The sequence below is a fragment of the Octopus sinensis genome, linkage group LG1 (genome assembly GCF_006345805.1).
Source record: "Octopus sinensis linkage group LG1, ASM634580v1, whole genome shotgun sequence".
NCBI classification, from domain to species: Eukaryota; Metazoa; Mollusca; class Cephalopoda; order Octopoda; family Octopodidae; genus Octopus; species Octopus sinensis.
The window spans coordinates 75,388,051-75,405,953 of NC_042997.1; the positions used below are offsets into that span (position 1 = coordinate 75,388,051).

General features: G+C 36.6%; 1 protein-coding gene across 1 annotated transcript in view; it reads left to right on the top strand.

Annotated features, from left to right (window-relative positions):
* The window catches only part of LOC115210256, a 439,746-nt gene that overhangs the window by 77,567 nt on the left and 344,276 nt on the right, over window positions 1–17,903 (top strand). Inside the window, exon 8 of the mRNA XM_029778744.2 lies at window positions 7,482–7,576. Within this exon, the coding sequence (XP_029634604.1) occupies window positions 7,482–7,576 (95 nt within the window). The remainder of the gene's footprint in view (window positions 1–7,481; window positions 7,577–17,903) is intronic.

The following is a 17,903-nucleotide window of genomic DNA, read 5'->3' on the forward strand; positions in this document are numbered from 1 at the left end:
ATCTTTTTTAGTGATTTCGGTTGTTCGTAGCTTTTAATGATTTTATGTATGTGTAAACTTTCCTTTAATTTGGGATCCTTATGTAGCATTGGTAAGTTTTGGGTGATGATGGTGAAGGCTTCTTTGTTTCTGGGGTTGTATGTAGATATGTACGGCAGTATTTTTGGGGAAGGTGTGTTGCTGTGTTGAACTTTTCTTAAGGTTTCTATGTCAATTTGTGTTGCACGTCTGATTCGATCCTCTATAAGTTGAACTGGGTAGTGTCTGTCAATTAGGGTGCTTTTGAGTTCTTGCAGTCTAAAGTCTTTGGTATTTTGTTCTGATACTATTGTGCATATCCTTCTTGCAAGGTTGAAGGGGATGTTTGTTTTGGTGTCTTGGGTGGCATGATATTAGTAGATATTGTTTGGCGTCTGTGGTTTTGTAAAATATGTCCGTTTCTATTCTTAGGTTTATTTTTTTAATCAGTGTATCTAAGAATGGAAGCTCCCTTTGGTTGTACTCTATTGTGAACTGTATGTTTGGGTTGATGCTGTTCAATAGTCTTTTGAATTCCAGGAGTTTATCTGTATTTTCATTCCAGAGTATGAAACAGTTGTCTAGGAATCTTTTCCAATTTTCTTTTATGTATTGGGAAAGGGGGTTTCCAAAGGTAGGTAAAGATTCCCGGTATACTATTACCTCCAGGTAGCCCATTGTTAGGTTCACAATGACTGGTGCTGCCCTAGTACCCATAGCAATTCCAGATTTTTGTCGGTAAAACATATTGTCAAACATGAAGTGGTTATTTTGTAGGATGAATTCAACCGATTTAGTTATGAATTCTTTACTGATCCTTTTTGGTATTTCTTCCGGAAATTGGTCCAGCCAGAACTGAATTGCCTCTAGCCCGTAATTATGAGGTATACTGGTATATAAATTAACTACATCAAATGAAACCATGATTGTTTCTTCCTTGGTTTTTTTTGGAAGCTGATTTAACATATCCAAGTCATCTCTGATATGGCTATTGATGTGTTTAAGGAAGGGTTTCAGGAGGATGTCCATAAATAGACTTAGTCTGTGTTTCACAGGCTGGGCCAGTTACAATGGGTTGTAGTTTTAGGTCCCCCGGGCTTGGTGTATGTATGTACGTCTTTGGTGATTTTTTAATGGTTTCATTTATAATCTGGCTTTTGTGTATTTTTGGTAGACCATAGAAAAGGCTAGGTTTGCATTTAAAGTTTGTTAGAAAGTCAATCTCTTTGGTTGTCAGTTCATTTCCATGGGTTTTAATTAGTGAGGACAGAGTTTTCATTATTTTTTGCAGGGAGTAGTTCGTGATTTTTTCATAATGTTGACTGTCATCAACCATGGAGATTACTAGATTTCTATAGTATAATGTGTCCATTATTACAACTGTACTTCCTTTATCTGCTTCCTTAATCGTTATCTCTTCATTTTGAAGTTCTGTTAGTTCCTTCCATTGTGCAGTGCTAAAGTTTGATTTAACTGTCTGTTTATGCATAGAGTGGTAGGGAAAGTTCTCAATGTGGTTGCAGAATTCATCAAGATTTTTATTTCTTCCTTTGTGGGGGATGTGTTCACTTTTGTTTTTGACTAGTGAGTCATCTTCAGTATTGTAATTGGTTAATGCTTCTGTGAGTCTTAATTTTCTACAGAATTCTATTATACTGTCCTTCACTTCATTTTGATTGACTCTGCATGGAGTTGGGGTGAATTTTAGCCCTTTTGAGAGGATGTCTATTTTTATGTTTGAAAGAGGTTTAGTTGAGAGGTTAATTATCTTCAGTTTTTCCTGATCACCAGGTTCCAAACTGTGTCCTTGTGTCTCTGGTCTGGGGCTAAAAAATGTAGGTTGTAATTTTGTTTGCATGAGTTGTCTTTGGGGGATGTATGGGACTGGTCCAGGGGAATGATGGTATTGTTGCCTCCGTTTGCTATGTGTGTGTGGGTGACTATGGGTGTTTTAGTTTGTGATGTGTATAACATTTCTATATGTGATATATTTTTGTTTTGAATTTCTTGTATGCGTGATGTTTCTTGACCTCGTGTTATTTTGTGCTGTTCTTGTATTCAGTGGGGACCAGTAATTTTGGGTCATGGGGTAGTAGTGACTGGTATGTGGTGTGCTTCTTATCCTAGTGTTGTTTTGTGTTGTTATGGGGTGGTTATGCCTGGTATTGGGACGTTGTTGGTGTGTTTTGTTCTTGGTGATTGGGTGATGTGTATATTTGGTATAATCTATTTCATAAATGCGTTGTCTGTCAGCTTGTTCCCTGTTTAGTCTTGCGTGATTCAAAAATGGTGGTTGTAGATGATTTCTATTTATGGTGTATGGAGGATAATGAGGAGGGTTGTTGATTAAGTTGGTTGAAATTGGGGGTGGTTTGTGCGTTGTTCAGTTTTTGTTTGTTATTTATAATTTTTTCTTTAGAAAAGGATTATCTGCACTGAATTCTTTTTTAAAAGTTGATTCATATCTTTGGAAGAAATCATTGCTTTTTTCCCATCGTAGGAGAGAATTTCTTTCTTTCCAAAGATTTATGGTGTTTTCGAGGGGTTGTCCCTTAGTTTGTTTGTTTATTTCCCTGTGCATCTCCTCATCGATGTTTTTATATTTTACTTCATTAGTGGAGGCCCTAAGTCTTAGTAGTTCGATCTCTGATTTTAGATGGAATAGTGCTAACCTTTCCCTAATAGTCTTCTGTCTGTCAGGTTCATTTGGTATCGTTTTGATCTGGAATTTGCGTGGGAAAATAGTTGGTGTTAAGTTCATCCATCCCTCGTAGATATCTGCTTTGTTGGAATTTTTTTATCATATTCCAGAAAGCGAGTTTTCTATTATGGAGGTTTGTATTCCAAATGTTCTCTATTTTTCTTTTTGTTAGATTGACTTGTATGACGTCCTGGTGTATTTAATTTGGTGTGCATTGATTGTTGTTCGATTTGTTTGTGAATACCGACTTTAGTGTAGTGCATAGAGTGTTTAAATCTTTATTAATTTGTTCTTGTTTTAAAATGAATTCGTTGAAAGTGTCATGAAGAGGAGGTTGTTGTTCATTGTTAGGTTTGTTAATGGACATTGAGTTGAGGGTTGTGCATAAAAGCTGTATGTCATTACTAACCTGGTCAGTGTAGAGAGTTGTATCTTCTCTGTTTTTTTCCTTTCCCGGGCGAGTAGATTTGAGTCCTCAATTTTGTTATATAAGGTAATGAGATGTGAGTTAATATTTTTGAGTTCTTTAAGTATATCCTCGTTTGTAATTTTATCCGAAGTATTAGTCTTCTGTGGAATTTTCAGTCTCATGTGTTTTATATATAGGTGGTATGTGAAAGTACTTGGATGTATAAAAGAGAGCGAAAAAACTACAGAAGGCTTGTGTTCTATGGTTAAAGAATATATCTAAATCATTATGTTAGAAAAATGTTATAAAATTTTGAGTATAGTAACATAGATTTTGGAGAAATAAGCTGTTCATATCTTCTTTTCAAATTTCTCAAATTTCTTTACCTATATCATGTCTTCACTATGTTGTGAAATATGGAGTGCCAGGCAGGGGAAGGTAATAGGGTTTTTTTCCATATATATATAAAGATTCACAACTATAGATTAATATAGGCATACCCATACATATATACATTCTTATGGACATATACATATGCACATATATGTACATGTATATTATTTTTCTTATCTCCATTGATTCATTATAACAATCCCGAGAGGGTTTAGCTATTTTGTGACTGAGTAAACTGGTGTCGCTTATATGGAGAAATGGTATTTAAAAAATTTACAAATGTGTCTGTGATATCTCTAAAGTGGATGTGTGTATATTGGGGGGGGGGGGGGGGCTAGAGTGCCAGAAAGAGGCCTCCCAGTATAGAGGGCCCACTCCCGCCATTGCATGAGGGTTCCTCATATGAAGGATGCCCACAGCAACTGCTCCTTTTGCTCCTCTACATTTTTATGTATGCAACCATGAATTCTTTTCTATGCTTTAACCAGGCAAAATGGACCTAGCAGGTTTAGATGCCTTTCTCAGTGACTTACTGGTTGAAGTTTATAAACATGTAATCAGTTGCTCTCTGCTTCACCTCATAGCTGTCAGTTATATATGTGCATGTGTATATTTGTCTTTCTCTCTTTTTCAAGAAACTATATGTACCAACAGTTCAGCACAAACATTCAAATTCCCTGTATAATCAAGATTATATGAAATTCATCTGACTGTCCTCTATGTTTATATATGTAGAAGTTAGTTTTCCCTCAATCTGCAACTGAAACTTGTTTCAGTTTTGTTGATATTTCTTTAAGTTTTACAAACTTTGATATTGCAAGGCGTTTCAATATATATTAGCTGTTTCCTTTGTCCTGACTGTAAAAACGAGCTAATTTTTTTATAAGCTACAAGGATCTTTATGTGCAATTTTTTATATCCTGGTGTTGGATATATAATTTAATGACACAGGAGGAAAAAAGTTTTCACACAGTGCAATATGATTACTGTTAAACGTTAAGAACTCTCCACCAACAGCAGTCCTTCAGTGTCACAGTCCATTGTTGGCCAATATACACAACTTCTCATTAATGATTTCGTTCTTGAAATCCTTTGGTGACCAATGTGAAATTCCTTTAGTAATCGCTTCTGTAATGTGGCTGGCACTATGACTCTTTGTGCGTACATCAACACATCACACATTGAGAATGGTTTCACATTTGTCACATATATTTTTATCTCTTTTAGCCTTCAGCAGTTCTTTCATTTTTTTTTAATGAATTAATCGTTTCCCGATTTTAATTTCATGTCTTGTAATGTGACTGGCAGTTCATGTATGACATTATACAAAGCATTTTGAATTTCATATTCCGCTCACAATGCAGCAATCACAGTATCTTCAAATGGTTCAGCATTTTTTGAAATCAATCTTGATAAATGACCAGTGTGTCCTAATTTCTTAGATGGTATATACTCCATCTTAAAATCATAGTTAAATACTATAGTACCCAAGCATTGCAACCTATTAGCAGTATTGGTAGGGATTCCTTTTTTCGACCCATACAGGGATAATAACAGACGATGATCAGTCTGCAGTTGAAAACTTCTACTATGTAAAAATTTATGAAACTTTTTTATGACAAAAATAATCGCTAGAGCCTTCATGTTACCACGTTTATGTAGCATTACTGCTCCTATACCATACTCACATCTGAATCTCCACTGTTGGATCAAAGTGTGCTAATGACAAATCAGATACTCTCTTTTACTCTTTTACTTGTTTCAGTCATTTGACTGTGGCCATGCTGGAGCACCGCCTTTACTCGAGCAAATCAACCCCAGGACTTATTCTTTGTAAGCCCAGTACTTATTCTATCGGTCTCTTTTGCCGAACTGCTAAGTTACAGGGACATGAACACACCAGCATCGGTTGTCAAGCGATGTTGGGAGGACAAACACAGACACACAAACACACACACAAACACACACACACACATAAATTTCAAGCAAATTTATTTTAATATGGAGTAGGACCACCTTTGGCAGTAATTACAGCTTGAATTCTATGAGGTATGGACTCTTACAAAGTTTGAATTGTTTCCAAAGGAATTTTTGTCCATTCTTCAGTTAAAACAGTCTCCAGTTCTTGTAGTGATGATGGTGGGGGATATCAGCTCCTTACTTGTTTTTCTAAAATGCACCATAAATGTTCAATAATATTGAGATCTTGGGACTGTGGTAGCCAAATAAGATGTTCAACTTCATTAGAATGTTCCTTGTGCCATTCAGTAACAACTTTAGCTGTGTGAATTGGTGCATTATCATCCTGAAATGTTGTGTTTCTCCTCCAGAAACAGTTCTGCAAGCATAGGATGAATTTGATCAGATAAAATGCTTAAATAGTCTTGACTATTAATTCTGCCATGAAGGGAAACCATTGGGCTGGCTGATTTGCAAGATATAGCTCCCCAGATTATCACAGATCCTCCTTCATCTTTAACAGTTGGAAGAAGGTGTTTTGGGTCAAATGCTTCTTTTGGTTGTCTCCATACATATACTCAGTCGGCTGTTGGAAATATGATAATGGATGACTCATCCTAGAAAATAACATTCTTCCACTCTAAATACTTTGCAACGTTTCTTTTAGAAAGTAGTGGTTTTCTGATTGCAGCCCTCCTGTGAAATCTGGCTTTGTGCAGCTCCTGGCGAACAGTTTTTGTGGAAACTGGGTTCTTGAAGTGGTCATTAAGCTCTGCAGTAATTTTGTGAGCTGTACTTTTGTGATCCTTTCTAATAATTTGCATAAGAGTCCGACAATCCCTATCTGAAAGTTTTGGTTTTCTTCCAGAGTTTTGTTTCAACGAGGATGTTTTTCCCTCTTTCTCATAGGCTATCGTTACTTTCTGGGCAGTACTTTTTGATACACCAAACATTTCAGCTGTTTTCGTTACGCTAGCACCTGCCATACAAGCACCAACAATTTGACCTCTTTGAAAATCCGATAGATCTGTAATTTTAATAAATTTTAATTACCTTTTTCTGATGATGTCTGAAAAGAAACAGCAATTTTAGCAAAACATATTAAGCAACACTAATGAAAAATCAAAAAATCATAAAAATGATTTTGACAGTTTTATAGATATTTCAAATTTATGATGCTAGGTGTTTCCATTATTTTGTCCAACCCCTGTAGTTTAGATTAAAAAAAGAACTTTGTCTTAATTTTGTAAAATAAAAAAAGTATAAAAAAAGCATTATGGGATGACCCAATAACATAACAGTCAAATCTCCCTCTATAAATTTCAGCCCATCAGTAAAACTGCTGTACCTTTTTTATGTTCAAAATCTTTGGTAAGATTACTAATAATACTGATTGGTGACTATAACCAGAATACTGAGTAAATAAGGAAGATTGACCTTATCTGATATGCTGCATGTCTTATATCTTCATCTTGTAGACTTTGACTGTTGTTGAATATTCTTTTTACAACATTATTAAATTAATACTCTAGCATATTTCACTCATAAGGGTTCTTTAGTGTCATCTCCTTCAACCTGTACTTATCAAACTGTACTTAAGAGTACATTCATTACCAAACTTGACATTGTGTTCATTCTTGAAGTTATCTGTCTGTCTGTCAACCAATCAGTCAATGTAACATTAATTTAATTCTCAATTTCACTTAGCTGGCTAGCTAACATTTGTATCACATCACAAAAAAATCTTTTGAGTATCAAAGTTCCATGCAAGATCTGTCATCTCACTTTGGGGTATTTTCCTGACAGACCTATTAAGAATCTTGCAAAATTGGTTCATCTGTTCCAGCAATACATTGGTTTCACATTCTTTATTTATTATCTAAACCTTATAATTTTCTTATGCTATCAATATTTAATTAGCATTATAATTGTTTTTTATTTTCTTGAATTTTTTATACTTCTAATTTAGTTCAAGTCTTTTCTCCTTTTTATCTTTTCCAGTGATTTAATCCAGAAGCTGTCTGTTGCCCTTCTATCAAACAAGAGTACTCAGTTGGCTAAAGTTGACCTTTCTTTTAATGTTTTAGATGACCGTGGTGAGTAGCACAATCAATAAGTATAACCTTATTGTTTTGTCATACTTTAAAACAATTGTTTTATAGTTTTTCTTTTCATTCAGTAATGTTTAGTTAATGCTAAATTAATTGGATGAATTTGCAGCTCTTTTGAATATTCATCAATTGAAACTACACAACAATGCTAGATATGTATAAAACAGAAAGATACAATACATGATTTGGAGTTGGACTTGATTGGCAGGTACTTGTTCTAAGACTGTGTTGGAATTGAAACAGCTACATCATTGGAGAGTCCTTATGAACATTTAAGAACATACAAAACTGCCATATTTACTTATTAATTGTTTCTTAGTAGTTCATACAGTTTATTTTGAAGTTTCAAAATATTTAACTCATTACAGTATTTTTAACCAGATCACTACATTTACAGAAAATAATTACCACCTAGGATTTTTAGCTTTGGAAGTCTACTTCCTTTTCTGTTACTTTTGTTCCTTAGTTTCTTTTTATACGAAAAGAAAGTGCCCTCAAAAATAGTATCTGTATGTGAAATTTACATGAGCTATAAATAAATTTCAAGGCATAATTTCAGAATGCATTAGCAAGAATGAATTGCAATATTGATGTTAAAAGTGGTGTGACTGAACTAACAAAGCAGATTAGCAATAAAGAAATTGTATACTTTTCTACTGATGCATATGATAGGATGTCTGTAGATAGCCTGCTGAATTGTTTAAATAGAGTGCAACAACCGCACATTAGAGTTATAAGTGACAACTTTATTTGATTATTGAAAAACTGACAAAATTTTAAATACTCATATGAGAATGTGATGTAACATTTTAGAATCAGAGAAATGGATAGTGAATAATTCCAAGTAAACTATTAGTGAAATATCTCAAAAGTTCATGTTACTAGATTGCCCTTCCATTCTGTTTGTAGTGCTAACGATGCTAACAAAAGCAGATTATCATACTTTCTTTCACAGATTTTATGCTGGCTGCTTGAGAGATCAATAGATTTGAGGGTATAGAAGACACCCTTAAGAGGACAATGGGTGTAACCAAAATATGATCTCAACTGCATTATTGGCAATATGGGCAAAATAGGATCATTTCATATCAACTCACTGAATTGTTCCATAGGTCACATCTCAGATTTACTTCAAAATTTAACTACAAACAGCTTCTTTGGAGAAAACAATACCTTAAATTTTCAGGTTAATTGCTCAGTCTGTTTAAAAATTATTGTTTGAAAATTAAGCCAAAATTAATAAACACTGTATGTCCTGCTTAAGGATTTTTGCAGCTTTGGTAGACAATAATTTCACAAGTAAGAATGGAAACATGAAATTTGATACCATTGCAGTTTTCCACCCAAATAATCCATTTTGGGCATCATTTTGGACTGAGCCTAATATCAGTTGTACACTGAGAGATGAAGGTTAACAGAGAAAGTGGTCATGTATGTATGTATATATATATACTTATAAAAAGCAAAATTTGTTTGTTTGTATGTTAACCACTGAAGACTCTGAATGAAATTGATAATATTTCAGGTTTTTTGTGTCATTTAAATTAATTTGACCATTTTGCAGATAACTGTGTACTTACATTTCGAAAGCAGAATAGGGCGTCCCAAGTTGCTGGTGTATTGGGTCCTATTTCTAGCAATCCTTATACTGTTTATTTCACAATAATGTTTGATTTTACAGATAGGGCATACCTACACAAGAGTGCCCCATTGAATTTGTTTCTCATAACTTAAGGGAGAATGGATATTTTTAACAAAAAGTTTCTACAAATATGCTTCTAAAGGCGTAGATTCCAACAGTTTTGGAATTTGTTGTATAAACCTTTTTATGCTCTCATCAAAGCTGAATTGTTGAAATTTTCCAAAACTGCTTCCCGACTTGCGGAAAATGTTTATCACAGCAAATTTCAATATAATCATAATGTAAACTGAAGCGATTTTGGATAAAATTACATTAAAAAATATCCATTTTTGTGAAGGTTAGGAAACAAATTCTGTGGGGCACAATTGTGTAGGTATGGCTGTAAATGAACAGTCCTTATAAAAAGCAAAGTTTGTTTGTATGTTGACCACTGATAACACTAAATAATCACATGATTAGAGAAAAAGAGGGAAAAAGGATAGAGGGAAGGAGAAAAGGGATAAGGCAAAGAGGGAGTGAGAAAAGACAGAGAGAGAAGCATCCATGTTATGTGGTAGGGGGTATGTAATATTTATTACATGGTTAAAAAAGTTAGTTGAAGGTAGTGATATAGAGGAGAGTTAGGAAAATAATTTTAGCAGAGGAGTGATCACCAAATGGGACTCGTCCCTATATCTCTCTACACCTGACATAGACATGAAATTGAAAACTTTGCTACATTTTTATCCCAGACAGAACATCCACTGCACATAAAAACAAGATTCCCAGGGAGAGAAAAGTTCTTATGAGACAGTGTACAAAGGTTGCAAACCACCTCAACTGAGAACTCAACAGCAGTGAGAAACCCTGCTTTAAAGCAGCACTGCAGGAGATTGAGAAACAACTGCAGCACTCTCATGAGAAGGAAAGATTAGACAAAGAAGCCTGGGTTATAAGAAATATAAAATCAGACCCTAAAACCTTCTTTAGGTATGCAGGGTAGGGCCACTCTTCCAAAAAGATGGCTCCCTCACGGGAGACCCAGTGAGGATAAGTGAAACACTGAATGAACAATTCAAAGGTGTTTTCACCCTTCCCCTATGGCACATACAACTTAGCAGAACGCCTTTTGCTGAGGATTTGCCATTCTGAGTGTAAACAAACAACTGAAAGTTACCAGAAGAATGACGTGATAACAGCACCCATGTGGTGGCCATTCAAAACTTAGAAAACTCCACCACTACCTACTTACCTCAATGACCTTAAACCTCGAATAACAACAGCAGTCAACTTAGTGGATCATGATATGCTGATACGCCTCTGGGAGGAATTCTCTTATTGCAGTGATGTTGCCTGTGCTGTAGATAGTGGCCGCAATGAACACTTGTAAGACAGGAAATGAAAGTTGATACCCTGCTACCACAGCTGGAGCTTTATATTTACTTTTTCTTATTAACATATTGTGTAATGAAATTGGTTCATTCATTTTGATTAATCCTGTACATATATATATATATATATATATATATTATATAAAAGGGCTTAGTAAAATAAATTACTTTGCCGCATACTGAACTCATTAGAAATAGCAGCTAAAAAACTTTTTTAAAGCTATTTCTAATACTTAAAGAAAATCTCTCTCATATATAGTGATTGCTTAATTCAACTCACAAAACTTTTGTGAGTTGAATTAAGCAAACACTATATATGAGAGAGATTTTCTTTAAGTATTAGAAATAGCTTTAAAAAAGTTTTTTAGCTGCTATTTCTAATGAGTTCAGTATGCGGCAAAGTAATTTATTTTACTAAGCCCTTTTATATAATGTAATAATTTGAATTCGCCTTGAATGGTCCCTTTGCATACTGAACACTTGGTGAAATTGATTAATAATTAATTAATTTTGCCCTCAATTGTTGAAATATATATATATATATATAAACAATATTATTAAAATTAATAATAATACCTTCGAAAATTGGTGAAATTCCATCTGAACATCTGAAAAAATTTTAGCTGTTAATAAATGCTAACTAAAAGAGATGCCTAAATCAAATTTCACTTAAGATATTCACTCATTCAACCCATAACATCGAATAACTAATTTATTTTATAAAAATAAAAGATAAATACCATGCTAATTCTATATTTTTGGAAAATTTGAAGTCTACATAGAAAATTAATTCAAAAAAATAATCTAAAACATAACCTAAAAATGAGTATTTTCATATACAATTACTAGACTACCCATGACCCATTGGGTCACCAGGAAAGTCTGAGATTCCCAGCAAGTTTTGTTTCGTTTATTTATTTATTTTTTTTTTGCTTTTCCAGCTTATTTCGCATGCTTTCAATGAATGTGACGTTGAAATCACACATAAACAGCTCCTTTCCCCAGAAAGATTTGGCTGCTTTTTCTTGTACGTCCTGCTACCACATAACAGGTATTTTGGATCCTTTATCGCAAATATCTGTTATGTGGTAGCAGAGTATGCTAGAAATAGCACCTAATTCTTTGGAGGTGAGATACGTTGAATGCACTTAAAAAAAAACTATGGAAAAAATTATTTCACACTGAGATTACGAATGGGTCTTTAACAAAATATTTACACTATTTTTAAGTCATTTTCACTTTTAAATATATTTTAAATATGCCAAAAAAAGTTTTAGTAATGATATTTACTTGAAAATAATTTTTTAAAATATTGTCTGTTTAAAGAAAGCTAAAATATAAATAAATACTTACTGTACAAACAACTTACATTTTTGAAATCACATTCACTTAAAACACAATATTTTAATCATTTAGATTAAAATATTGTGTTTAAGAAAAGCGAAAATAGAAACATTTACTATAAAAACAACTCATATAGTTTTGTTGTCAGGACACAGTGTCTAATCGAAAGGTATGAGTTTCTTCCTTTCAAGGTTATTTTCAGAGAATTTTCCCATTATCCACTGTTTTGAGTATTTATACCCCGAAAATCCATAATATCTCAATAACCAGTTGTCTGATTTACGTGAAACTTCTTTTATTCTATAGTGGTCGTATACCATCAACTCAATGTGACAGTCCCATAAGGGAATTACACCACCGCCATTTAGCCCTAGGAAACATCGACGTCTCCTGTCGGCTTTGACACATTTTCTGTGTCCTTATATTTGCAAAGGGGAGGCAATCACCCCCGCCAGCTGGGACTAAGCACCTGAAGACATATGTTTCTGAGTCTATTGCTCGTCGTCAGTTCAGGGTAGCTTGTCTCGCTCGCTGAGATGACTGCAACCCCTTCGCAAATATATCATATTATCAGTAAAATTTATTTACTGATCACCAAAATTATAAATATTGAATTTCTAAATGTCTCAGAGAGACATAAGCGGTGGTGGAGCGATATAGTGGTCGTATACTGTCAACTCAATTTAGCCCTAGGAAACCTCGACGTATCCTGTCGGCTTTGATACATTTTCTGTGTCCTTATATTTGCGAAGGAGTTGCAGTCATCTCAGCGAGCGAGACAAGCTACCCTGAACTGATGACGAGCAATAGACTCAGAAACATATGTCTTCAGGTGTTTAGTCCCAGCTGGCGGGGGTGATTGCCTTCCCTTTGCAAATATAAGGATACAGAAAATGTGTCAAGGCCAACAGGAGATGTCGGTGTTTCCTAGGGCTAAATGGCGGTGGTGTAATTCCCTTACGGGACTGTCACATTGAGTTGACGGTATACGACCACTATATCGCTCCACCACCTCTTATGTCTCTCTGAGACATTTAGAAATTCAATATTTCTAATTTCTTTTATTCTGTTTATATTCAAATTTCAGGGGCAACTTAATTCATAGTATTTTCGCATTACGTGCCAAGCAAGATTCAAGCTCTCTTTTAATTATAGATTGATGACATTGCTGGATAATCATCATCATTGTTTAACGTCTGCTTTCCATGCTAGCATGGGTTGGACGCTTTGACTGAGGTCTGGTGAACCAGATGGCTGCACCAGGCTCCAATCTGATCTGGCAGAGTTTCTACAGCTGGATGCCCTTCCTAACGTCAACCACTCCAAGAGTGTAGTGGGTGCTTTTACATGCTGCCAGCATGAGGGCCAGTCAGGCAGTACTGGCAACGGACAATGCTCAAATGGTGCTTTTTATGTGCCACATGCACAGGAGCTAGTCTAGCAGCACTGGCAACGACCTCGCTTGAATGTTTTTTCATGTGCCACCAGCACAAGTGACAGTAAGGTGACGCAGGTAACAATCACGCTTAAATGGTGCTTTTTACGTGCCAACGGCACGGAAGCCGGTTTGTTGCGCTGGCAACGATCACGTTCAGATGGTACTCTTAGCACTCCACCAGCACAGATGCCCGTCATCGAATTTGATTTGGATTTCACTTGCCTCAACAGGTCTTTGCAAGCAGAGTTTAGTGTCCAATGAAGGAAAGGTACGCATAAGTGGGCTGCTTACACCCCTGGCATAGGCCACAAAGTTATGGTCTTACAGCATATTTCCAGAGGTCCCAGTCACTAGTCATTGCCTCGGTGAGGCCCAAAGTTCGAAGGTCATGCTTCACCACCTCATCCCAAGTCTTCCTGGGTCTACCTCTTCCACAGGTTCCCTCAACTGCTAGGATGTGGCACTTTTCACATAGCTATCCACATCCATTCTCACTACATGGCCATACCAGTGCAGTCCTCTCTCTTGCACACCACATCTGATGCTTCTTAGGTCTAACTTTTCTCTCAAGGTACTTACACTCTGTCGAGTATGCACACTGACATTACACATCCATCGGAGCCTACTGGCTTCATTCCTTGCGAGTTTACGCATGTCCTCAGCAGTCACAGCCCATGTTTCACTGCCATGTAGCATGGCTGTTCATACACATGTGTCATACAGTCTACCTTTTACTCTGAGTGAGGGGCCCTTTATCACCAGTAGAGGTAAGAGCTCTCTGAACTTTGTCCAGGCTATTCTTATTCTAGTAGCGACACTTTCTGAGCATCCACCCCCACAACTGACTTGGTCACTTAAGTAATGGAAGCTGTCAACTACTTGTAGTTTTTCTCCCTGGAATGTGGCGGAAGTTGTTCTCTGCACATTTTCAGTGTTTATTGCTCCTGAGCATCTGCCACATACAAAATCTATCTTCCCAGTTAGCCTTCCTTTGATATTGCTGTACCTCTTATGTGTCCATAGCTTACACTAGGTACATCTTATAGAATTTCTACCCACACCTTTTCTTCAGATCAAGCAGGGCCAACTATCTGAAGGGATTTGTGGTTTGCCTACCTTCCTACTTATTAGGACTTTGGTTTTAGCAAGGTTGACTCTAAGGCCCTTCGGTTCTAATCCTTGTTTCCACATTTGTAACTTCTCCTCTAGTTCTGATAGTGACTAAAGAATAAAAACTACAGACAAGAATTTTACATGATGCTTAACAGATAACTAAAGAATAAAAACTACAGATAATAATTCTACATAATGCTTAATAGAAACTGAAATACTTTATGTCCCACTAATTACTTACCTGTTTATTTAATATATTAAACCCTTTTATAGGAATTAACCTTATATAATAATTGAAACATTATAATTAATAATATATACAATTATTGATGACTTCACTGGATAACTAAAGAATAAAAATTACATATAAGATAATTAAATACCTATTTATTTAGTATATTAAACCCTTTTCTGGGAATTAACCTTACATAATAATTGAAAAATTATTATAATAAATAGAATATACAATATATATATATATATGTATGTATGGGATCTGTGATTTTCTTTCTTTTCTTTGTTTCCTTATTGTCTGGTGCAATAGTTACCAGTCTGTTCATCAGTTTTGTCCTAGGCCCCATGCACCCTGTGGGGTCAACAGACCATGGAGAGGCAGCATTTAACAGGCTGGGGTGGCTGCCCATTGAGGCACGGTGATCTCTCCCACCATTGCAAGCAACCCCTGGCGCCTAGCTCTATGCCAATCAAGGCATAACTTATCACTGGTAAAGTGTTGCTTCCCGTGTTTTGCCATTGCTGTGAAGCGAAGCTGGAGTAACCTCTCCAGTGCTCAAAGAGACTGGGTGGATAGATATGGATGAGAAGTTGTCACCCATGCAAGAGGTTCCTCCTTCATGTTGCTGGAATGGTCCAATAGAAAGGCAGGGCCAATACGTATAGTTCCAGTGCCATAGCAGGAGATGCCGGAAAGAAGCTGCATGGAGCAACAGACCGCCTTAGGGACTCTGACTTTGGATTTTTGTCAGGTTTACTTCTTAGCCTTTCCGCCTCCTGGTGGTACCCACAAGGCAGTGGGGTATCAAGGGTTTGAAATCAGAGCTTTCCTTCTCCTACCAACCAAGGTTAATGAGCCCAGACTACCCACCAAGTTATACTGCTAGGTACTCACTTGCACCATCAGAAGAATTTGCAAGACGGGAGTACCACGGGAAATTACTGCTGAGGACATAGTAATGTAGAAGATGCCATATGCAGGGACCCTCAGCAATTACTACCTCTGGAAAGGAGGTGCATCACTTACCTTTTGTGAGCAGGACATATAGTCCAGGCCTCACATAGATATATGTATATATATGAAAGAAATGAAGTTGGATGTGTAATATCAGTGTGCATACACAACAGAGTGTGAGTGCCCTGAGAGAAAAGTTGGACATAAGAAGCATTAAATGTGGTGTTATGTATAGATGAGGACAGCTGTGTGAGGAAGTGCCCCACCCTAACTGTGGAAGTGGTAGACCCAAGAAGACATGGGATGAGGTTGTGAAGCATGACCTTGAACATTGGGCCTCATAGAGGCAATGGCAGGAGACTGAGACCTTTGGAGATATGCTGTGATTGAGAAGACTCGGCAACTAAAGTGAGATCGCACCTATGGCTGATGCCAGTGTTGCATGTCCAACCCATTTAAAAGTACCCTTGATGCATTGGATAATATATGCTTGAGAAGTCCTGTTGAGTCAAGTAAAACCAAAATCATTGCTGTGGCCAGTGGTTCCTGACTGGCTCCCGTTTCAGTGGCATGTAAAATGTGCCATCCGAATGTGATCAAAGCCAGTACCCCTTGACTGACTCCCATGTCAGTGGCACGTAAAAAGCACTATCCGAACGTGATCGATACCAGGGCCTCCTGACTGGCTCCTGTGCTGGTGGCATGTAAAAAGCATCCACTACACTCTTGGAGTGGTTAGCATTAGGAAGGGCATCCAGCTGTAGAAACATTGCCAGATCAGATTGGAGCCTGGTGCAGCTGCTGGTTTTCCAGACTTCAGTCAAATCGTCCAACCCATGCTAGCATGGCAAACAGACGTTAAACGATGATGTTAATGAATAAAGCAAACGAAGGGAAAAACAATTCCTTCAAAGGAATTTAGTATATATCATCATCATCATCATCGTTTAATGTTCGTTTTCCATGCTAGCATGGGTTGGACGGTTCGACCGTGGTCTGGGAAGCTAGGAGGCTGCACCAGGTACCAGTCTGATCTGGCAGTGTTTCTACAGCTGGATGCCCTTCCTAATGCCAACCACTCCGAGAGTGTAGTGGGTGCTTCTTACGTGCCACCGGCACAGAGGCCAGAGCTGGCTGACAAACGGCGATGATCGGTTGGTGCTTTTACGTGACACCGACACGGACACCAGTCGGGTGGCACTGGCATCTGCCACGTTCGGACGGTGCTTTCAACGAGTCACCGGCACAGGTATCTTAACTGCAAATTCCATTTGATTTTCATTTTGATGTTGGTGTTAACGTACGTGACTCAATAGGTCTCCTCGAGGACAGTGGTTCACTACGATCCAAGGTTAGCACAGAAGGCCGTCCTGCAAGCCATGAACTCACTTCATTTGTCGGGTCTTCGAAGTCACAGCATATCTCCAGAGGACCCGGTCTTTCATCATAGCCTCTGTGAGGCTCACCGTACAAAGGTCATGCTTGACCACCTCGTCCCATGTGTCTCTCTCTCTCTCTCTCTCTCTCTCTCTCCATATATATATATATATATATATATATATATATACACACATATATATATACACACACGTATATATATATATATGTATATATATATATATATATATATATATATATATATATATATATACATACATACATACATATACATGTATATATATATATACATACACATACATGTATATATATATACACACACACACACATACATGTATGTATATATATACACACACATGTATATATATATACACACACACACACACATATATCTATATATATTTGTTAAATTGTTTCAGCTCTTAAGCTACGGTCATGCTGTTGGCTGTGCTACACCATTATTTAAAACCTCTTCTTACATGTGGTATTTCGTGAATGAGGGAGTTTGATACTGCTGCCCTCATCTGTGTTTCCTGCCTTTGTCTTTTGAAGGCATATACATCCACACCATGTAGGTCTCACAGGCATTTTGGAAGGTGTATACCACTGCATATCTTTCCTGCCTTCATTATAAGGAGAAACGTTTTAACTCTTTCAGTCTTTGCCAGTATCTGATAGGTTTCATCGAGGCAATTTTCTTTGTGTAGCTTTGTTGGATTGCTTCGAGTTTCCTCATTAATTTTATATTGTGTGGTAACCATAGTTAGGAGCAGTAGTCCAAGTAGTTCAAAATGTATGCACTCCAAAAGACAATTATT